The sequence below is a fragment of the Agelaius tricolor genome, unplaced genomic scaffold (genome assembly GCF_023055355.1).
Source record: "Agelaius tricolor isolate 1412-34295 unplaced genomic scaffold, bAgeTri1.0.p SCAF_11, whole genome shotgun sequence".
NCBI classification, from domain to species: domain Eukaryota; kingdom Metazoa; phylum Chordata; class Aves; order Passeriformes; family Icteridae; genus Agelaius; species Agelaius tricolor.
The window spans coordinates 19,528,952-19,553,212 of record NW_027269271.1 but is presented as its reverse complement, the minus strand read 5'-3'; the positions used below and the strand labels follow the sequence as shown (position 1 = coordinate 19,553,212).

General features: G+C 39.6%; 1 protein-coding gene across 2 annotated transcripts in view; it reads right to left on the bottom strand.

Annotated features, from left to right (window-relative positions):
* Positions 1-8,065: 8,065 nt before the first annotated feature.
* Positions 8,066-24,261, bottom strand: part of PIGK (phosphatidylinositol glycan anchor biosynthesis class K) — a 65,717-nt gene continuing 49,521 nt past the window's right edge. Inside the window, exon 11 of one of the 2 annotated variants that reach the window (XM_071436482.1) lies at positions 8,066-9,262. In XM_071436482.1, coding sequence (XP_071292583.1) covers positions 9,146-9,262 — 117 coding nt within the window. In that variant the 3' untranslated portion in view covers positions 8,066-9,145. Of the gene's footprint in view, positions 9,263-12,229; positions 12,260-24,261 lie in introns of those variants that run through there. The other variant, XM_071436483.1, reaches the window with a different exon arrangement.

Below are 24,261 nucleotides of genomic sequence, written 5' to 3'. Positions count from 1 at the left end.
CATGGAACATAAATTGAGTCCAAAAAGCACAAGTTGTAAGAGTGCAGAAGAAATGTAAATAACTGCTAAAACTCTGCAATTTTAATTAACAAATCACTGATGTATTTCTCTACAAATGCACAATTTTTGAACTACAGAATCCTGCTGCATTTCAGCCTGATGTAAGGTTTTATGGCCTAGTTATAAACCAAACAGATTTATGACAGAAAATGCTGTCAGCCTAGGGATAAGTAGTACAAACTAGGCATTGCTGCCATTCTCTGCTTTATGCTGTCATCTCACACTCTTCACTATAATTTGATTGATTCATGATCTGCAGAGCATCATTTCACATATTAAAAGCTGTTGCAAAACAGTGTTTACAGATATCAGCAATTCCAAGATCTATGTTAGTTTAGTTCTGAACTCCTTACATACCTTTAGGCTTTTACACTTGCCTTTGTCAGGAGATATTTTTCATCTTGAAGAACTGTAGTTCTTACACCATGATATGTGCAACTGGAATTGAGAATGATAAAAGATCTCTGCAACTAAGAACAAAAATTACCACAGCTGCTTTGTGTTCTGTTGGCTCAATGCTGACAGCACCATGGTACAAAGCAAAACCATGATGCACATGGAGAAACCTTCCACCCAAAGTGCTACAGACCTCAGAAAGTTAACACTTTATTCTTCATAAGGGAACTAAGGAAAGGAGAGGTTAAAAAATTAAGACCAAGTTACAGCCTTGGAACAAGATTTGGGAAAGATTGGGGGCTGCTGCCTGGCAGCCCTGGCTCCATCCAGCACAACACACAGTGGTACTGCCATGTCCATTCACACAGGGCAGGAAACTGATAAAATCCTTCTGGAGCTGCTTCCCTGGGACTTTCTGCTTCCCTGCTGCATTTTCCAGGCAGATTTCAAAGGAAATTTAAGTGATTTTTTACCCAAAATACCTCTAAGGTTGCAAGGAAACAGTAAGATAAAAATAGCTGGAAAAGCATTGGGGAATGGGGTGAGGGGAATCTAAACAGTAAGGAGTGAAATGTGCCTTGTGCCATCTAGCTTTATTCCCCTGGAATATGAAGATCAAACTCAGGCTGGAGCTGACAGTCCTGGCTCAATAGCAGTGGCTGTCTTGCATAGATTTCTTTGCAGGATTCTGTAAGTTGATCATAAGTGCCACAAAAACTCTTCCAAAAATGCTGATAATAATTTCTGTAATGAAAGTTAATTATTTAATCTGCAAGGAGACACAATTTCTAATTCAATTTAAAGCATAGGTTAGGGATTAAGAAATTAATAAGCAGTTGAACAAGGAGTACTTGTAAGGCAGCAAAAGCCACAGCAAAACAAAAGGAAGTACAGAAACCTTACAGGTATCAGTACCTCTGTCTTTCCTGGGCTAACAGTTCATACTGATCACTTTGAACTTCCAGCTGCCTGCTGCAAAGACACACCTTGCATATAGCAAACATATGAATTTGCAAGAAGAAAAAAAAGACAATCTTGTTTAATAAAACCAGGAAATGTTCTTTTAAAAAAACCTAGGATATAGGAAAGGGCAAATGTCTAAGGTGGTGTGAAATTTCTCTGTGCTGAAGCAGAACAATATAAAATTCCAAGACTTTTATAATATGACTGTCAAATGGCACTGCTTATGCTAAATACCCTTAAAACCACTAGACTGTTAAATGTTTTTCACACTGAAAATTACACCAAAACATGAAATGTCAAATGATGCCCTTTGACCAGCATGTGGGTGGAGATTCAGCATCACAGCAGAAGCAAAGCTGGAGATTTCACCTGGGCCAGCTGTGGAACAGACTCCAAGGCAAAGGCAGAGTGGAACCAGGCCCTGAAGCTGCATCCCCTGCGTGCTGAGCCCCCTCCAGGGGGCCAGTGGAGAGCACAGGGCTGCACTGCACTGCCAGGAGGAAGGGACACTCCCTTTGTCCTGCCTGGCACTGAAAGCCAGGCCACACCAGAGAAGCTGCACAGAGATCACCGTGTCCCTGTCTGCTATGGAGTGCTTTGACCAGGAGTCGTCAGGAAAACACAACAGACAGGAAAACTACAGACAACCCCAGCAATCCAGACAAACAGATGGCAACCTGTGAGAACAAAATCAGGAGTCATAAAGAAGACAGACTGGCTGGGATGTAATGCTGCTTTTGTAAGCAAACCCCTGCCTTGCAAATCTGTTAAGTGTTCTTCAAGGTTCTCTGAAGCAAGGGGACAAAGAGATCCAAGTGATGGATCTGCTTGGAATTCCACAACTAGGTTTGCAAAAGACTTCCAAAGAAGTTACACAGTTAACACAGAAAAAAAAAAGAAAGATCCTCACTCTATGGAACCTTTCTGAACATAGGAAAATAAGGCTAAGAGGCTACAGCGTCATCTTAAGGGTACAAGCAGAATTCCACAGGAAAAATCCCACAATATATTTTCCTCTATTTTTCTATGCTATTCCCTTGGTAGCTGCCACAGGCCATTTCTATATGCAGGACACAGGAGCTAGACTGCATTTAAATAAATAGACAGATAAAAAATATGCAAAAATGTATCCAGTGAACATCACCTTGTACACTAAAGCCCAGTTCCAGCCTTGCCATACTCTCCATGGGAGATCTAACACAGGAACTGCACTCTCATTTTACTGACAGCAATGCCAAAGCATCCAGCACAGATGGAAAGCAAGACTGCACCCATTTTAGCAGACACAGAAAGTCATCTTAGTAATTTTGTTTCTGAGAACAGGTTTGTCTTTTTTAGGACATCTCTAGTGCTATTTAAATCTGCCAGTTTCTTTACACAACCCAGACAGGTGCTAATGAGTAACTTTTAGGACACTAGCTGCTTCCTGAAGTACAGGGAAGATAAATGGAGTAATTCATATGTGGCCAAGATATAAAGTTTTAGGACTTTGCTGAGTTAACTCTGGCTGTCAGGTCAGTTGGAGCCTATTGTGATCCAAACACAGAGCATGGTGAGAGTCTGTTAATAGCAAAACAAAGGAATTTCTCAAGGGAACCATTTGGTGTGGCTTCATTTAAGGAAAGATCTTAGGTTAGGTTTATGTTTTAACACAAAGGCAAAAGAAGTGAACAGATTTGTAGCCTATGAGGATATGCTTCCCCATTGCATCCTGGCTGCACACAAGGCCAAAACTGAAAGTGGTTACTGATATTCAGTGGGACTGCCCATTTGTGTTGGAGAAAATTGGAACATTCCCACACCACCATCGTTATTTTTTTACGGTGGCTGTACATGTGTAGATTTGCATTACATGAAACACTGAAAAGCTCTTCCTCATCCCTCCACTGCAAATGATGCTGCAGAGAAGGAGCAGATTAAAGAAACCAGCAACAATAGCAAGTGCAGAAAGCCTTCTATATATGTAAAAAAATATAAATACAGAGACCACTCCAGAGAAGGGCATGTAAAAGAACTGCATGAAATATAAATATACATTGCAATGATACACTGATGACCCCGTGATCCTATTTGCCATTCCATGTGCATTATAAAGACCAAGGGAAGTAAGAGGACCCTAAAATCGTCACAATTTGAGCCACAATATTTTCAGCTACAAACTTAACCTGAACAGGAAAACTAGTACAGAAAATAACGAAAATCAAACATAATCTAATGTTTATTGAGGCTCTTTGTTAGTAAATGTCAAAGCATTTGACAAAGGAAATAAGTACCATTATATTGGAGCTGGATATCAAGGACAGAGCCTCAAATACTCACTACATGCAGAGCCAGTGGGTCTAGTCAGACATTTAATATAAGAGCATTATTCCAGTAAGTGAGACCAAGAAAGGAAATCTATTTGCTATTCCAGATTAGTCAGGTTTGTCACAGGGACTGGTATGACACACCATGAATCTCCTAAATAAACCACAGCCTGGTGGCCTGGTCTCTGCTGGGCTGTCACCAAAGCCATGTCAACAGCAGTGTAAAAAATGCTGTCCAAACAGTTTGCATCTTATGGGGCTTGTTTTGTTCAAGGGATTGTTGTAAACAACATCACCAAAATAATTCAGGCAAGTACAATTTGCATATCTATTAAGCCTGCAGGCCAAAGCAGCCAAACTGGCTCAGTGCTGGCCAAGGCTTCGGTGTTATTCTCACACAGACCTGAAAAGAAAGAAAGGCAAAAAAATTAAATCTATAATCTGCATGGGGAAGAAAACATGGCACAATCAAACATTATTAGAGATACATCATTGAATGGAAACCCTAAATATTATCAATTTAATCACTAAATCAGGCAGAAATCCTCATTAGGGGAGAAAAAGCAACTCAGTGTTAAAGAACTTGAAAGTGCAATGAGTTTTAAGAAATGCTGATTTCAGACTATGTTATGCAGCCTGTGCAAGTTTTCATTACAAAACACAGACACTTTCAAGATACATTTCCTGAAAGCTTATTTTTAAAGTTCACAGAAAGAGGGAAGGCAGAAATAAATTCAAGTCATATAATCTTCTATGAGAAACTTTCTCCATTTTATTAATTTGTCTTTCACCACTTAAGAAATGCAAAAAACTACTATGCTCATTATGGTACAGAAGTGCTGAAGTGATGGTTGTGGCATGTGTGATTCATTTGTGGAATACTGAACAGAAACTTCTGCAGGACAACTATTGGTACTGAGCCCCAACTTTCCTCTCTGTCAGCTGCAGCCTGAATTTGATCTTGACATGGTTGAGAAGACACTTTCATTATATACACTGCTTTTTTTGCAGTTCATAACTTTATGGATAAATTAGTCTCTTGGGTGAAATATTTTATGCTTGTCTCAATCTAAAGGTTAATTAGTCTGGAAGCATGATAAAATTCCACCAGGTCACACAGAGCTCTGTAACAGAGACAGGGCTGAAGATCTGTACATGAGCACACTGATCTTTCTTGTCCCAGCCCTCGTCCCACATTGCACCATATACAAAGGTTGTCTTCTCTCCAGATACCACAGACTCTCTGAAATGCACCATCCTCACTTTGTGGATTGCCTTCCACTTCATCTGTTTTTATCAAGTCCAAATAATCCTGACCACATAAAAGCTTTTGACTTCACAATGCAAAGATGGATGAAATCTTCACTATTTACCAGAAACTAGCAGCATCTCACTTTCCTCAGCTGAAAGAATAATTAGGGAAACTATTAGATCAGAAACTTCCTTTTTATTCCTTCCTTTTAAGAATCCATCAGAGAAGAGAAAGCAGGGGTTCTGTAGCATGAGAAAGCAGGGGTTCTGTAGCATGAAAAAACCCCTTAGTGACATGCTGTCCATATCAGGATTGCCAGGGCTGCAGACTTCTGCCCTGCCTCAGCTGGTCTCCAGTCCCTCTCCCAGGAGGACAGTGCAAGACCTCCCTGTCCTTATCACTGCACAAATCCTCTCCACCAGGATAAATTCACAGCTGAACCTGGCCTTAGCCCCTTGGCAAAGCACTGATTCAGTGCAACTCAGCCCTGCTCCAGCATGCAATGATGCCCCTCTGAGAGCAGACTGGACCACAAGTTCCATTTACTTCTGTGGATGTGGTAGCTGAGAATAAAAATCCCTGACTCTGAAACGAGGCTGAAATGGGCTCAGTGTGCAGGCACTCAGTAAGAGAATTAGACCCAGACTGCATTTGCTTTTCTGTAATCAATAACAGATACCAGCTTTCAGGAGGAAAAACCAACTGAAAGAAAAAAACCCTGCACTCTCTAGAAGAGACACAGCATCACTAATGATGTTTGTAAGGATACCTGAAAACAGTCTCTGGTATTGGCTAATGCCAAGAGAACAGCATTTCATCAGAACAGTCATTAAACATGAAAATACTCTGCTGGCATGGACCAATCAACACTTGTTGATTGTGTTCCCCCCTGCCCAGGTTTCTTTCTCCACTCATTTTTTGTAGGAACCTCACTTTTCAGCCTGTAACACAAGGACAGCTTGGTCACACATTGTGTCAGCCTTTGGGTCTGGTCACAGGCACTCCAAGGGACAGGAGAGCACCTGGATGTGAGTACAACCCCACTGGGGACCTACTTTTTCTTCATTCAATAATAAAAATGCATTTTAAGATGTGATCCTGAAAGAGAGCTGAAAAACTGAAATGACCAATATCTATTTTTATCATCCATTAGTGTTCTAAACAATATCTTAAAAGCCCATTGCAGGACCTGCCAGTGCAGTTCCACAGTACAGGGTGCAGACATGAATACACTGAATTTTGCAGGCATGGGCATGCTTAGTTCACAGACCTATCCATGCAGAGTCACACAGTGCTGAAATTCTACTCTGCTGAAAAGGTTCCCATGCAAAGAAGCATCAGGAAACTGCCACCTGGCTTGTCTACTGGATTCCATCAGAAAGATCATCTGTGCACCTTGGAGCAAGCATCTATACTGCAAAGCACACTTGGCCTGCAGAACACAAATGGTTTGTGACTGAGGGTGACATGGCTGACTCCCAGAGGCCACATTCCAAACTGAGCTTGAAGGCCTCCCGGGGAAAATGAAAAGGTTACTAACTTTGAATAAAAATAAATATACAACACACATTTACAGACAATTCTGTGACATTCCTGTAGTTGCTTTCAGACTGTAAGTGTTCAAGGAATAAAAGCTATCACAGCATAGAAAAGACTGTCTCATAGGTGTAGCATAGGCAACTTGATGGTGTCTCAGAATGATCCATTTCAACTCCTCACTTCTGTGCATACAAAATGTTAAAAATGCCTGAAGCAGAGTTTGCTGCATTCCAGTCAACCTGTTGTTCTCACTTCAATTTAATCACCTTCACATGCATACTTACTGAGTGCCTCTATTCATAAATTGCATTTTAATAACCCACCTAATTGCCTCCTTTTCCCTAAGCAGATAAGCTTTTAAAAAGACAGAATCTTTGGTATCTACTGCTACCAGCAAAATTCAGCTGAGTTCTGTAGATGTTTCTACCACTTCCTGCAAAAGGTGGCTGAAAGAGGGAAAGAGAAAAATTGAATAAGGCCTGAGGAGTGCAAATAAGTGTTACTGCAAATGAAGCAAGGCACAAAACTCTATCAACTTGACTTTGTACACTTTTTAAAGTGTGGGAAAACTTGCCTATAAAATAAATATTTGATTAAAATATTTACTCCAATTGAAAAAGAGTTGGATTAGGAAAGGAAAGCTAAGCAAATCCTCTAAGGAATTCTGCAGGATTCATTTCTATACTGGGTCTACACATTTCTACATGGTCTGTGCACAGCAGATTTTACTTGATTGTTGTATTAGAAATTGCTCAGAGGGAAAAAAACCAGTGTTTTCATTTTATGAAAAATCACCATTATATCAGATTTTGGATATGAAGTCATTGCTTTTGAAGGACATTATCCAAAAAAACAACCCCCAAACCCAACACACTGTGAATAGATCAGACATCCAGCACCAGGGATGCTACTCAGACCCATCCCACAGAGTGTTTCTCTTTCCCTTTAAGTGGCATTGCTGTTGGCAGGAAGGATCTGTGCACCAGTTATACAAAAGCTTCTGATCAGCACATTGAGAAGATATGTCCAGTATTATCCACCCCACTTTAGGAATGCTTTAGGTCTAATCCCTGCTCCTGGGCCTTAAGCCCCTGCTACTGAAAACAATCCCAGCTCTTCACCAAGAAGTGCCACAAAGAGGTGGAGTAGGCAAATGTTTACCTTCCCATTGTGGATAATTTTGTACCTTCAACATCTCCAAGCCTAGAAAATCTTTGGAGATAAAAACCAAGGCTTTAGTTCTTGAGCTGCACCACACTGCTGTTTTCTCTGTTCTCTGGAAGCCTCAGTGGCTTCTCCACAGCCCTCCCAGGCTCACACAGCTCTGACAGTTCACCTCCTCTCACCTGATGCTGGGATGCCACAATCAAGCTAGAAGAGAAGAAAAAAAAGGACAAAAATGTTTATGCACTCAGATTTGTGTGTGCTGTGCAATAGGAAATGCTCAGAACCATATTCTAAGAAAAATATACCAACTCTGATACTATGTGTGATTATAGATAATTCCTAATAACTTTTAGAGATATGTGTCTAGTACTTACACCATGACTGCATCAGGTAAGCTTTATTTTGGTTAAGGTAGAGAACAAGTTCCAAAAGCACAGGGCAAAAGCTTCTCCTCACTGACTGATGTGTTTCTACACATGCACAGATTTGCTCTTCTCTTCACAAATATCCCTGTATTATACAGACAAAACCCTTCTAGCACACATTCATCAGTAAATGTCCAGGAAGAACAAATCAATATGCCAAACCACAGGCAAAAACACAGGCAACAAAGCACATTTTCTAGGGGCTCAGAAACTACAGAATACAATGGTACAATTTATAATGTTCTTCATCCTGATGCCAGAGCTGATTTTCTTCGGTGCAAAATCCAGTGCACTGAAAACTCTGAATGCATCCAAGTCCATATGATATGCAGTGAAAATACAACACCTGTGAAGGGTTTCTAATGGACATGGTGAGTTCCTTTCATGGTTTTTTGGCCTTCTTTTTAAGTAGATTCAGCAAGGTCATAATTTTTGTTTCACTTTCACCAACTCATAGAATTCTAGACTCAAAACTGTCTAAGGTGAAAGGACTGATCTAAGGGTTTTAGTTAACAGGGAACAATAATAATAAAAAAGAAATCAATATATTCCAGAGTACTTTTATTTTTGTGAAGAAAGCTTTCAATATGCCATGTCAAAGTCTGCAAAGTGGCTTAAGTTTTTATTGAGAGAATGACATCTTAAATAAAGTTCTCCACAATGTCCAGTTCTTTAGTAAGAGGTGACTTCTTCTAAGATTTACTTCAAACTATGGTGTATTTATAATCCAGAAGCAACCACAGAAATCCTGTTACTGGGTTTAGGTCCTGCCCTTTTTAAAGTTTAACCAAAAATAAAATATGCTCAGAAAAGCATTAAAATATGTTTAAATCAAGACAAAATGAAGTAACAGTAACATTAAAACCATTTTTTAGAATCTTTCCAGAAAAAGGGGCAGAAGAGATGGCTTCAAAAGAACCTTCAGAAGCGAGATGTCAACACAGTGTTTCAACACAACCAAAATCCACATGCAGAGAACACAGGAGGTACCCATGAACCCAAAGTAGCAGCCAATGCAAGAACTTGTTTGCTCCAGTTCAGAAGACATGTTTCATGTGCTTGATTCCATATGTTTTGAAGAAAACCATGATGATCAATGCCCAGAGTCCTAAAATAAATCCTCCAGGTGGATGCCAGTCCTTTTGTTTTGGTTTCTGGAAAACAAGAAAAAAAAAAGAGAAATGTTTGTACTTAGTTCTCACAATAAGCAGTGCACTGTGTTTATCACATGCAGAAATATAATCCTTGCAGTAGAACAATACCAATAAGCTGTATTTCTTCCTGAAGTAGAAGCATCTTTATGATGGATGGGGAGGCTAATGGGAGGCAAGTTGCCACTCAGGCAGGGAGGGTAAGTACCACAAAAAGGCCACTGGAACTGTGCCTGAGACTCCACTGTGCCTGCGTGCATTGGTATCGTGGGACGTGTTTCGACTCATTTGTTTTGACAGATTTTCTTGTATTTGGTCTCAGGTTGATACAAGAGAAGAATTCTTTAAGTATGAAAAACAGTTCCTACAAGTGAAAATGTGAAAGAGAAAAGAGAGTGTTGTTTTTCCACTACCTGTTTTCTACAGCTGCTTTTGTACTCAGAATTATGTGAATAAACAGATATCTGACCACATAACAAATGAAGACTCATCATTACAGCAGTATCATAAAACAAAATAGGATTGTTTTCAGTGTCAGTCACATCTCCCAGGGGCCCCATTGAGTCTAACTGCCTTTCCCTAATGTCGAAATATATTCTGCAATTCAAACTTTTGTCCCCCTTCAACAAATTTTTCATCTTCAGTAAAAAGCCATGCACTGCAATTGAAGACCTTTTCTGTCTCACATGTAGCAGCCAGACAAGGTAAAACTTGCCTGTCTTCTTCCTTCCCTTACTAAACCAAAAATTCAGATACTCAACAGAGAATAGAGAAATAGATTGTAGAAGGTAAGAGCTGCCATGTACCCCAAGATCTGTCTCTGGGGCTAAAAATAAGGTGACTATATGAATGCAAAATTTTAGTTAAGACTATCATGACAAAAATACCAGAATTATAGTATTTAGAAGTGTAACAGTTCCTCAGGCCTGTGCCTGCTCTTGCCCTCAGCAGGTATGTTTTACAGATCTCTCAGGCAGACAGGGATGATTTACTATTACAATAATAAATACTGAAGCACTTGCTGAGATTTTTATTCCTGCCTTGCTGAAAGATTTGCACCGTTTTGTCCTTGCGCAGAATGGGACACAAGGGGCACAGACCATTTTGGTTTTGTTGCATTTAAGTAAAATTTAAAAATTCTCTTTCTGCCAAGTGAGTAACTGTTCCAAAAGATGTTGCTGTTTTAATTTCAGCATCAATCCACACAGAGAAGCTTGCTGTTCTCTGCTAAATGTACCAGGGAGGCTGGTGAACTTTAATGAAAGAAGGAACAGTTTGCAGTGTCTGTTCTTTCAAAACAGCTTTCCTATCAACACAGAAACAATGTTTGTTGACTGCTGAACTCCCACTTTATAAACCACACATTCCTAGCTTTAGGATTTTTCTGTAAGTGCTGCAATTTCTGCTGTGCCTGCAATTAAAAAGTAGAACAAATAGTCACATCACCTGAGACACCCAAAGAACTTGGCAGTCTGAAATATTAATGATTTTATTCTGATACAGGGATCACAAAACCAGCATTATAATTTACATCAGCCACAACAAAGCCAAAGATGTGAGCAGAGCAGGTGTCTCTGTATGCAAAGCACTGAACTCCCTGAGCAGCACTCGTCAGCTGCAGCGTGTGCTGTTGGTGATCTGCCTCCTCGCTGATATTCACAACTGCGCATCTCCACACAAACAGCTCTGAAAATCAGCTCTGCCTGCTCAAAAGGCTGCCAGCACACCTTGCTTCTGAGAGTAACAGCACATGACACTTCTCCACACAAAGGGACTTGCTTGTTTAAATCTTCCTAATTAACCTGTAACTTCGTATGCATATTGCAGTGCCTGTTCCATCAATCTCTTTGTACTATCAATCTTTCCCTTCTTGGATCTCAGACAAGTATCTTACCACAAAGTGGCACCTGACCCTTCAAGACAAATGACTTCAATTTGCAGCCAGTGACACTAAAAGCCTCTCTTTCCTATTTTGTATAGAACACGTAATTTAATTTCTTTAAAGAATTTATATGAATAAATATTTATAAGGTGATCTATGAGTATGGTTTTACATTTTGTCATGTCTTGTACTGAAGTCTCCATGGAATTGTGCAAGGGAAGAGTGGCCAGTGCAGCCGTGGCTCTGCACTGGGAAATCAAGGACATATATACAGTCACTTTAAAGTCAGGGGATGCAATGTTAAAATGTAAAGGATTAAAACCATGAAGGCATGACGAAAATTATATGAGGCTGTACAAGAGCTACATACTCGGTAATCTTAAAAATAAATTATCCTAATAAGAAAGATTTACAGACCCAGAAACTGAAATATACATGTAAATATTATACCACAATAAAAGAGCAAAAATATTCAACTGTGTTGAATATCTATAAGTCAATATCTCTAAATGGTTAATTGAGCACAAAATCGTACTGAAATAGGCCAGTATTTTCCATGAGGACATGAAAACCTTATGAATATCTAAAATTGGATTACACAGATTCACATTTAAATCCATAAAGTATACCTGCAAGAGCTAAAATACCTAATTTTGTTTAAATTAACTTGCTCATAGATTCCCAAGAGAGTTCACCACTAAATTAAAATATAATTAGTTGTCAAACTAACAATTTCATCTTTCTAAAATCCTAACAAACACAACGCAGAAAGCATCAATAACAAAACTCTGCCTAGGTGGGCACGTCAGCTCAGCAGCAAGGAGTGCTGGAGTTCCTTTACAAAAAGCTGCTTTTGGCACCTGTGCACGGCCCCATCTCATGAGACATGGAGCCAGTGCTCCCATGCCCTGTGCCAGCCAGCTGTGCTTGTCACACGGGTTATGGGAGATGGGGTATGGGAGATGGGGTATGGGATATGGGGTATGGGATATGGGATATGGAGTATGGGATATGGGATGGATGCCCTCCCAGAAACACGAGTGCCTCACCCATACTGCTGCAGAAGCTACTGTGGCTGTTTTGTGTAGGCAAAAGGGGAAGAGTCACAGAGATTTCTCCTAATGGGAAAGACTATTATAGTTAGAAAGAATTCCCTTTAACAGCAAATCCTTTTTAGATCCACATACTGGCAACACATTTAGAAAAGCCAGAATTTCTTTCTGTGCTGATAGCAGTTCTGTGGCCACAAGCCTAGATAAACTATCATCTCATCATCTTTATATCAATTTTAGGATTGATCAGGTAGCATTAATATAAGTAAATTTTTTCACAGATTCCGAAAAAAGTCAGTAGTTCTCCTATGACAATTGCCTAGTTCACAGTCTCATTTCAGCAGATTTCTGTCAGATTCAGGCAATTTTTATGCGTCAGGCATTTTCTCACTTGCAAGAAAATGCTAAGTGGACCAAAACCATGTTAAGTGTCACAGTATTTTGATCTGCAATTTATTATCTATCACTATTATGTTTCAAATTGATGTGAGAATGTCTACTGCAGACTGGTTGCACTACCTACAGGTTACACAAAACTTGTTCATATTTGGGACTGCTCTGGATGAGTATAGGCAACATTTTGCTCAAATTATTCTGAATTTCATTGTAGCACCCACCAGCAGGAACTGCCTCTGTAACTGACATATTTAGGTATTGTGATTCACACAACACAACGCCATTCCCAACACCCTCGTTATTCCCACAATAACAGCAGTAATGCATAGGTGAAATTCAGTTCAGAATGGTACAGTCTGTCATGAACAAATAGATTTAGCAGCTTAAGGACTAGTCATTATGGAATTGCTGGAGATTCCAAATTAAAAAGACAGGTAGCTAAGCAACAGCAAGCTTCCTCCTGTGAACAGTTTTTTGCTGTACACTCTCTAGTTCTGGTAGACTCATTATCCTGTGGAATTTAAAAACAGTTAACAGAGAGTTGCTCCAAGTACTGTAATTAAGGAAAGGATAAAACAGTGTATTTTCAAACTGGATGGGTCTATAGGGACCTGAATGGAAAGGATCCAAGACTTTCAATGAAGGTGTTTCATAAAACATGCAATACATGTTACTTCGATTAAAATGAGCTTTATGAAAAAAATAATTTTTAAAAGCTGAAGTGTTAATTAGAGGAATAATGGTTTAATTTAAAAATGTTACATCACAACAGAAATAAGATTTAAAACATCACATATTAACATTTCACATGGACAACACTGTCTAAAACTTATCTACAAGGATAAATTCAAGTGTTTTCCACACTGGAAGACTGTCAGATTATAACATCCAACATCTTCCAACAGAACTCTGTCTTAATGTTCTCAATAAGCCAAAAAATATTGGTACAGTAAACTTTGGGTTAAACTCACAATCCACATCTGAATAGTTCCAGCACAGAAAGCCAAGCAAACAGACAGGAATTAAGTAATTACCAAATGAAACAGGGATACACAAATTCTTCAATCTCCTCCAGTACCTTTTTCCAAAGAGAGCTTTAGGAAAGGGTGCAAATGCTTAGAAATGAATGTGCACAACATCCTTGTTGCAGAGGATGTTCTCCCCAACCTGAGGCAGATGGTGTGTGTTTGTAGCAGGAGTGCAAAATACCCTGTGCAACTGCACAAAAAGAACTCATCAGAAGCACTCGGTGCCAGTGAGTCCATTAAAGTGGCAGCTATTGGATTTCAAATTAATCCCTGCTTAATTCTCATTGCACTTTCAGCACTGAGTGTCCTAGACCCAGTTTTGGCCTATTTATTGCAGCACATGTGGAATAAAACATCCCAGGGTTCTGGGGCTGCCTGGCAGTCAGCAGCAGCCACAGCCAGGAGAGAGGCTGTGCACATACTCTACTCCTGGGGACAGCAAGCAGGGAAGTGAAACACACTTGTCTGTGCAGTGCTTGCACTCACTGGGGTGAATTTCAGGTATTTTGGGGGTGAATTTCCAAATTTTCTTTCTGGTCATTCTCCATTTAAATGAATGTTTCTTTTTCTTCCAGTGCATATAAAAGGTTTTCTTTCTTGTTCCTCAAGCTACCAAATTTTATGTGAGGCTCTCTTGTAAAGACCAGTATAGAAATCTGGAAAAAAGACCCATGTCTCAAAACAGGTCTTTGAAATTTAAGGTGAACCTCAAATCCAAAACTAGAACAATCCACTGGCTTCTCACCTCAGAAAACTGATCTCAAACTGAAGGAAATTCCTTGGAAAAGCTAAATTCTGCTATACAGTGCATTGTGCCAAGAGCACACTATGTATTTCCTAGAGGCACTCCAACATCTCAGGTTTACTTGCAATTTGGAATTTCAAACTGGGTAATCCTTTCAATTCTTACGATAAAGCACACAACAAAGTTTATTTGCAGAATGAATTTATATGTATCACAAGCAAATCACAGCATAAAGTATGTCCTCAAAGCTTTCAGGGAAAGTCTGCACTTCTAATTTGTTTGGTACAGTTTGAATTTTGGGGTCCTCACAGGGGAGTGGGGGAAATCAAATAACTCCAGCCACCAAGTAATAGTTTAATCCTTTCTGTGCCCACAGAAGGATTAAAGTCATAAGAGAACTCCAGCATCAACGGTGCCTGTTAATCTGCAAAACAATTTAAAGTACTTTTGTCTGATCTCTCGGTTTGTATTTATTAACCACACTGCCATGATTACTGATATCTCCAATATTAATAAAATAATGAAGGAAGTTCATTCATCAACAATAAAAACTCAAAAAGGGTACGGGAAGAAACAGCAGCTAAACTAAATTAACATCAATACCAACAACTGCATTTTAACATTTACTTTGTATAATCATTGTAATAGGAACAATACTGCTATGATAGCTTTACTTTTTCATTTCCTGCTAAACTTCATAATCTAGAAGGGCTTTTTTAAAATGAGCCTCTACTTATTACTGCCTACTTTCAGATTTATCTCAGCATTTCACAGCACTGTAAAGTGCTTTTAGTAGTTTAACAATTATTCACTTATCTTCCAACCTGTGATACAATACATAATATACAACTTCTAATCAAAGGGAGCCTTGCCAGCACCTGGGAGCCAGGGCAGTTGAATTCCCAGACAAGTCAGTGCTCACTCAGCTGAGTGATGCTCACCCAGCAAACACATCAGGGATTGCACCAGGGGGACTCCAAACGCAGGTGTGTGGTTTGCTACACCCAGAAAGAGCACACAGAGACCATTCCAGAAAGAACACACAGAGACCATTCCTACCTGTCCTCAACAGCCTGGCACAGGGCTGAGCTCTCACCTGCTCTGCTGACACTGAGCTACATACTGGAATTCACAAATGCTTTAGAGAGGAGATGAGAGAAGTCAGATTAAGTTGTATTTAGGAAAAAAAAAGGTGCAACTGCCTCTATTTAAGGTAAGATAAGCAAGTTGTTCTTTATATTTTAATCAAATTCATACCCATATATGATGCCATGATTATGATTTTCCACAAAAGGCCACCTAAGTCAACAGCAAATATGAGTTACATTTGCAAACACAAAGGTTCAAGCCAACTGAAGCATGCAAAAATACCAGATGAGCAGCTTAATTAAGTAGCCTTGGTATTCAAAACTCAGTTACCGCTACTTAGAAAAGCATGTTCCTTTTTTAATACGTTTATATTTCATTAATTTAAACAAGAGAAGGATTATTAGCAAAAACAAGACTAAAGGCAAGAATTCAGTGCTCAGTGTCACGCCACAAATGGAAAGATAACCTTCTTGAAGTCCTTACAATGGATGGAGTCAGAAAATGACAAAACCACACACTGGTGAGGAAGACCTCAGCAGAGAGAAGCCTCCAAAAATCATCAGATATAAAAGCAAGTCCTTGCCACTGAAACTCTGGGTTAAGCAGACAGAGACAGCAGAGATCCAAGGAGGTGAAGGCTGCTAGAGGGACAAGAATATTTTGTATTCACAGAAATACCGTGGTGTAAATAGGGCCAAGCTATTCTCGGAGTGTAGGAGAACGGATTGCAAGCAACCTCACCCCTGATGAGCTGCACTGTAACAGCCTTGCCCTCAACAGGTCCCAGCTATGTGCATCAAGGATGGGTGTTACAGAGAGTGGGTTAGCTGCTAGGAGGAAGAGTCTGCTGGCTGTGCTGTGAGGAGGAAGGGTCAGGCAGTTGTGCAAGGGACAGGAAGGAGTCGGGTAGTCTGTGCCAAGAAACAAGTGAAGTGTCCTATCCCTAACCGAGGTCTGCAGCCACATCAGAGCGCTGTTTTTCCAAGAGCATGCACTGCTCACCTTCCCCTGGGGAAAGATTATCTCAGTGTTCTTCTGTACAGGTTTTGCTCACACAAATTCAGCATTGCACTGGCAGTGGCAGAGCTAACCTCTCAGCTCTGCAGAGCCAAGGCCCCCACACAGGGGCACATGCACCCATGGGCTCCCACCTGGGTTTCATCTGGGATCATTATTCCAAGTAGCAGCCTCATCTAGCCCAGCCTTTCTGAGAAGCACAGCCCTCCTACTTCCTCCTAGGAACTCTGACTTGGATCTCCCTTAGCATCTCTCTGAACCACAAGGTGAGTCCACTCAAATGATTTTAAATCAATTTTTCTAAGGAATGTTTTACTCCTAATCTTATAGAATTAATTGTATGCTTAGAACTTCCATGATGAAGTGCCATTCTGAGTATTCACATTCAATCAAAGGTTTTTTTCTGTTTATATAGAAAAAACATGATGTTAATAAATTATTATGCTGTTTCTTCCAAAGTAGCAATGATGGTTCCAATCACACATCTGTGTCTGCATGTCCCATAAGTGTCTATTCATTTACTGCCAGGTGACAGGCTGCATTAACAACACACATTAGACTGCATTAGTTCTCATACTGAGTGTGCCACATTGAGTACAAGATCTAATCAAATACTTCAACAGCTACATTTGAAATCCTTATACACATAGTTTTTAATGTCCATTTCTCAAATCTCTACAGCTCTAATTTAAAATGTTCTCCATTACCCTAAGCCCTGTGCTGCATTATATGCATGTGCACTAAAGCTCCACATTTTCTAGCTCCAGCTTGCACAACTTGAAACAGCATTACAAAAGGCAGGCATGACAAAATAAATGGAGGAAGAAGCAGGGCTGAAGCAAAAGATGCCTTCACACTTACAAGAGCAAGATCAAGAATGGCTGTACTTTTACTGCATTTCATTTTCATTTTCAGTGACAAACTGGTGAGTAACAGCTGGTGACAGACCGGTTTGTTCCCCACCACCACAAAGCTTTTATAGGCGATTCTGTATTCAGTAGTTTTGTACTCATAAGCCAAACAAGTGTTCTTACCCAAGTTTATGTTGTATGTGCTCTCTTATGGGAAAAAGAGAAAGACTTGCTCTGAAATATCAACGCAGTACTTTGGGGTACCCTAGCTGCTATAGAAAACAAATCATAAATCATGGACATGGCAGTCATACAGGCACCTATTTAGTGGCTGCACATAATTACACCTCCACAAAAAAGCCATTTCTGTTACACTCGATATGTCAAAGGATAGGGAGTCCCAGAGAGCTGATCCATTCCTGCACAGAGTTTTTGTAGGCATGAAGAAAGAATAGCAGATTTATGGTATCATAAATAATCACTGTTCCCACGTGACATTTGCATGACACAGCTCATCAGTCAAATGCTGTGTGGGGCTCACAAAGAGCATCTTCCTGGAAGAATGAATGAGTGCAGCTGAGGACACACCCTCCCAACACCCTCACAGACCACCATGTGTGACAGGTACAGAATCAACAGCTTCCAAAAGGGTCTTTAAAAAGGATGAAACCACACATGGTTTTATCTAGGGGCAAACCAGTTGCAGCTTTCCTGCCTCCATCTACACTAACCACAGGTTACTGCTCCACTGTCCAGCTGTCATTCAGTCCTCTCTAAGCACCACTCATCATCCATGTGTCAGCCATGTATTTGTAGATGGGCTTTCATGTTAAGCACTCCTGAAAAGAATGAAATCACTGGCTAACTCACAGGAACGCCCACCATTACAGAAGGAATCACTTGCACAAGGCTCAATCACAACCCCATGCAAAGAATTTGCACAGGAACCACAATGCAGGATGCTGTCTTGACTGTCCAACATATAAACACAACTGCTCCATTACCAGAGTCTTCATTCATTTACCCCTTCCATTCATTCTTCAAATGGAAATGATTTCATCAAATTTCAACCCTCTGAATTATTTAGGAAAACAATTCTAGACAGAGCACTAGAGAGCAGCCTGCCAATATCTCTGTCTGTGGCCATTCATCAGTCCTGTCAAGAGCTCGTGAGTTACATTTCTGTGCTCCTCACAGCATGCTACTGGAGAGTAAACAAAACATAATTAACTTAACACAAAAAAATCACCAATAACACCTAGGATTACATGGTTAAGTGGGATAAATGTGTGAATATATTTGGAGCTAACAGTGCCTTCCCCTGAGGAAAATTGTGTTCAGAAAGGTATTTGCTGTCACAACACCACAAAATATATCAAGATTGATAACATTTATATTTTTCCTTATCAATGTGAGCTTACTGGTAACACCTACTTTTTATACTGCATAAGCTCAGAAGAAACACAGTGGATAGAAGAAAAAAGATCTAACAAAACTCTTATTGCTAATTTTACTACTCACTGGAATACCATTTAAATAAACACTGTCTATCAGGGAAGCTTTCATGTGTAAACAATAAAAAAGTCATGATTAATAAGCACTGTACAAGGTTATGTGAGAAATGAAAATGCTACACAACACTGAACAGACACCACAAAATGGAATTAAATCTTGCATCTTGGACAATGTACTATAAAATACTTCAGTAGTGTGTTTGATACAGGAAGGTCCCCATCCAGAATATATTTAGTGATAGGTAACACAAACTGGGTCAAAAATTTAGCCCTACACTCAAATTACACATGTGCTTAGACACACCAATGCTGTGCAACATCAAGCAATACAATAAGAATAAAGACTACTAAATACATTTCCCTTTCCCTAAAGACCTTGCAGCATCCTCTCCTGTCCTCTACCCAACACACACCCATGCTCACACCTGGCTGTGTTATTCCTGCCATTTTATTCCAGGGACACAAATACAACCCATCAGAAAGCAGAGATCTGTTATCAGCCACAGTGGCTGCTGAGCCTCCTCTCCAGGCTCATCTCACCAAAACTGCAGGACCAAAACTTTTAGTCAGGTAATTCCCAAACACAGCTTTGGGGAGAGAAGGGCTGAGGAGCAATCAGACCCCTCCAAGGTTCATGAGGAGACACTGCAAGGGGGTTCTGACAGAAGCCATTCAGCAGCACCAGGAAAGAGCTGAAGCAGAATGTGCCTCACTCCTGCACTACAGCAGGAATGGATTCTGTCCTTTCCCCAGTTTCTACTGCACACAGAGCCAGAAAAAATCTGGCCAAACAAGCTGGGTGTAATTTGGGGATGCCAAAGGCAGCGTTTTCATAGCCCAAACAGGCTTCTGCAGAAAAATCAGCTGCAAGCTAGGAAAGGGGCCCTTTCTCTGAATATAAAAACCAGTATCTCACTAACCAGTGACCACCATGGAGCATTGCTTACTTTACATTTGCCAGTAAATCTCATTCCTAATGCAAAGCCGGGTCCAAAGAGTTCTCCTATGGAACAGCAAAGCTCATCACCAAAATAAAAGTAACTCTGGAACAGTATCCATTTTGTTAATACTGTATCTAATAAAAGAAAAAGATATTTGATTTACCATCAAAAGGATGTGATAAATCAGTCTTCTGTTACCTAGGGAAGTCCTAAAATTTATTCTACATCAACCATAAATTTTGAATTACTACACCACAGCAGTTTATTGGTTGTTCTGTTATAGACAAGATTTATATTTTTTTAATTTAAGAAAGATTAAAAAAATAAATGTAGCAGTAGCTCTTCATTCCACGATATCTTCAGCTTTTACTATACATTAAGACAATGAATAAAGTAATTTCTTTTAAATGTAGACTTATAGTGCGACTGTTCACAATAATAATAATAATAGTAATAAACATCATAGTCTCTACAACCCTGTAATTCTACTGCTAGGAATTATGTCTTCTCACTAAGGTTTTGTGGCTTAATTGTCTTCATGTAATATTGATATCTGGTACTTGGATGTAATTAAGAATAGGGGAACCATTCTTAGAGTACTATTCCAATCCATTAGGTAAATTTTCTCACTATGATATGAAAATTTTCATCTACTTAATTAGCACACCTACTTCTTCCATGCCTAAGTGCACCTAAGCTGTGTTTTATGATGGCCCAAGGAAAGGAAAAAGAAACCACAACACATCAATTATGCTTCCACTCAGTTGTACAACTATTTTAAAATGTGTGAACAGTTAAGACAAAATTGAAAAATTACCATAATAGGCTTTTGACACTTCCCCGCTTAAGCAAAAATTAATTCTAGCTCCCTGTTTTTATGCAAAGCCTTTATAATTTCTCTAATCTCGAGTTCCCACGAGAGAGAACACAATTCTTTCAAGTACAAGTATGTGAGGCTTGGCATCTTCTCTTTTTAGTTATGCAGTTTATTTGATGGAAGTCTAAACTGCTAAGCCTCCCTTTGTGCTTAATATAAGCCATCCTCAGTGGAAATACAAGTTAATTTAAGTAAAATGAAATTTTAGGAAGGATGCATTCTCTTGCACAGAAAGCCTCACTAAATCAAAGCTTTTTTTAAATGCAGCATCTGTTTCCTGAATTGCTCTAGAACCTGTAATAAAATAAACTAAAAAGAAGAAAAATTTTTAAAAGGTACTTTTACATATAAAACATCATAAACATAAAAACAGACAAATGGAGCAGCTTACCTCTCATTTTACTGTGTTTTTCAGCCTCACCTTATATTGCACATGAAGAGACTCTTGCAACACAATGAATTAGCACCTTTTAAGCATCATCTGTTTTATTCATGGTCACTATTATTAAAACCTACTGCTTGTGCATCACTGTACTGTATTGCTGGGATGCAGTGCCATACACATTAAGCTGTGTGGACCACATCCTAAATTCACAGTTATTCCACAGCACTGCTTAGCCCTGAAACACACTTGAAGTATTTGTACATCACATACTTTGCTTCAGCAAAAGTCAGGGGTCTATTCTGATGCCTACAAACCGATTGAGGTCACAGACAGCTTGTGCAGTTCTTTAGTCCGCTCCCATGAGAGGCAGAGGTATATTATTTGCATACCATTATGTACTGAAAAACCTATTCAGTTATCCCCACTGGAGACAACTCACCTCCCTGCCCTAAATAGCATTCACTTTTCCAATATTTGAAGGAACAGCAAGGAAATGGGACCCAGTGCAGACAAATCCAAAAAGACTCAGAATATCGAAGAATTTCGACTTATAAATAACACACGTGAATGAATGCAGACCAATATATCACATAAAAATATCATGGAAGCAAGGAATGATGAAAAAAGTGAATTATATCCTTAAGAGAGGACTAAAATGTTGAGAGTGAAAATGGCTGAAGAGATAATTTTAGGAAAAAAGCTGACATTAGCCGAGCTTATTATGAACCACAAAGGAGAGCAAAGAGTCTCAAAGCACAGAACTCACTTAAAAATAGCCCCCCTACATTTGCAGTGGCAGCAGCAGTTCTAATACCATCTGCCCAAAACAAAGTGAGACAGCTATTGATGTTTTACCTATAGCAGGGTGCAACAGTTCACATGGTGTCAGTAACTGAGACCCATGGGACCTGTACATGTTGGTTCTTCAGTACCAGCTGCAGACCTGTGAATATTTGCTGTAATCACAAATATGTTCTTACATGCCCTAATTGTCCTGCTCAGTTTTATTACCCCCATAATTATGATGTTTTGAATAAACATCTCCCAGCCTCTGCTCAAACCCTTTTTCTAGTTATCCTTCCTGATGTCAATACAGCCACAAAGAAGGGAGAATATAAATAAAGTATTTGTGTGCTTTGTGCAGAAAGTCAGAAGAGATTAACATAATGGTCCATTACAGCCTTAGTCTGCAAATCAGAACCTCTTGCTGTTAACCTTGGTTTGCTTTTTGCCAACCTGCTATGTGAAGTTTACTTCAAGCTCTAAGCATTTCTGAACCTGTCTGTTTCTGTAAAGCTCTGAGCACAGATAAAGCACAATAGAAACAGTAACCATCGCCTTGAAATCACGGCTGTGAGCAGATCCTGAATAACAACAAAAGGGGATCATGGCACAATCAGCCCCACACCAAAACAAAGACACAGAAACATCAATAGTGCACATTGAAAGGCTTGTGCACACAGGATCTTCAAGCATGTGGCTGCTTCAGCTGACAAGAAGCAAATAAATTTTTTGAATATAAGGAATATAATAATTTCTTGAGTCCATGGCTATACTGTTACTACCGACCCTTGAAATGCAGTTATTTGAAGTTCAGATGAGTAAACCCCAGAGATTACAGCACTCTATAAAGCCTGTCATGTTACAGTCATTCCCTGAATATCTTCCTTCATTTTACATCTTAAATAGTGCTTATTAAAAAGAAACGGTTACAGGAATTACCTCTTAAAGAAGCTGCAAATCCAGTGCAGCACCTCTAACAATTATAGCTACTACAGAGCCAGGGTATCTTTTAATATATTTTTTAATAGTACATCTGACAATTCTATATGCTGGTGGGTATGAAACTGATGTCTCATAATCCACAAAATGGATGAGGCTACAGTCACATATAAAGCCTCATATTAGCAGTATTCTCAAGGGCAAACTGAGCACTCCCATGATATGCACAAAAGCCTCAAATTTATTTCCATTTTAACTTTCCACAGTAACAGCTATTCTTACTCTCATCTGCTTATGAGCAATATAAACAAAAACTTTCAGGAATACAAATACACTTTATCAGTTTTAGCTGATACTATGTATCCTAGTTGGCTTTAGAAATTCTGTAGTCACATACCCAGCCAGGATGAAAAATACCCTTTTTTTTTCAAGCAGCTCTTTGCACCATTGCTGTGCTTAATGAGCACAGGACTCCACCAGCACTGGTGAGAGTGAAGTGTGGCCACTTGAGGGGCAGCCCCTTAAATTGCTCCAAGCTGTCTGTCAAACTGATCTCCCATCCTGTGCCAAAGAAGAATGGAGATAAAATGCCAATCTGTACATGTCAGGGTTTCACAGGCTCAGAAAGAGAAAAGAAACATGACCTCTGAAAACTGACAGATCAGAGTTAAAACTTCTTTGTCCAAACTGCAGGATCTGGACAGCCTAAAACAGTCATTTTGAAAACACTGCATCAGTTGCCTGCTACTGCCTCTCCCTGATGAGGAGACTGGTTTTGAGAGAGAGCACGGCCTGGGGGATGCTGTCACCTTGCTGGGAGCCATTTCTGTGAAGAGGGGATAAAGTCACATTTCAAGATGTGACAGCAGAGACTGGATTCTACTGATGCCCAGAGCTCATAATGTACATACACATCAAAGAGAACATATTGAGAAGTGCTCAATGAACTGTTCTTAATAGTGTGTAAGAGGAAAAACAGGTCATTCTTTAAAATACGCTTTGGTTTCGTGTTTTAAAAATGCAAGGAAGGACATAAAGTTGCATGTTTTAATGCATAAGCAGGGAAGAATAGGTGGAGCATGCATGCAACAGTTCTGGCTAGAAGAAGCTACCAAACACCATCTCAAACATCTCTGGGATGCTGGAACAGGTAAAATTTCCCCTTCTTGGCTTACAGAAAATTTTCAATGTGGTATTTCTAGTATGAAACAGTTAAAAACAAAAACCACACAACTGACTGTTCAGGTTCCTCATGCAGGATACCTTCCAATGCATTTAGTTATTCAATCCATTGTATTCAGCTATAATTGAAAAAATCTAATACTACATTCAGTTCCCCTGTAATGCTTGGTCAGCAACAAAAAGCACTCATGGCTCTTTTCTGGCTCTGCTGAGCAGTGTTGTGTACAGACAAAGGAAGTGCTCCCCATGCATTAATACTTTGGCACTCCAGCCATACAGAAATGAAGGTCCCCATAACTGCTGCTAAATTTTTAAGGTTTG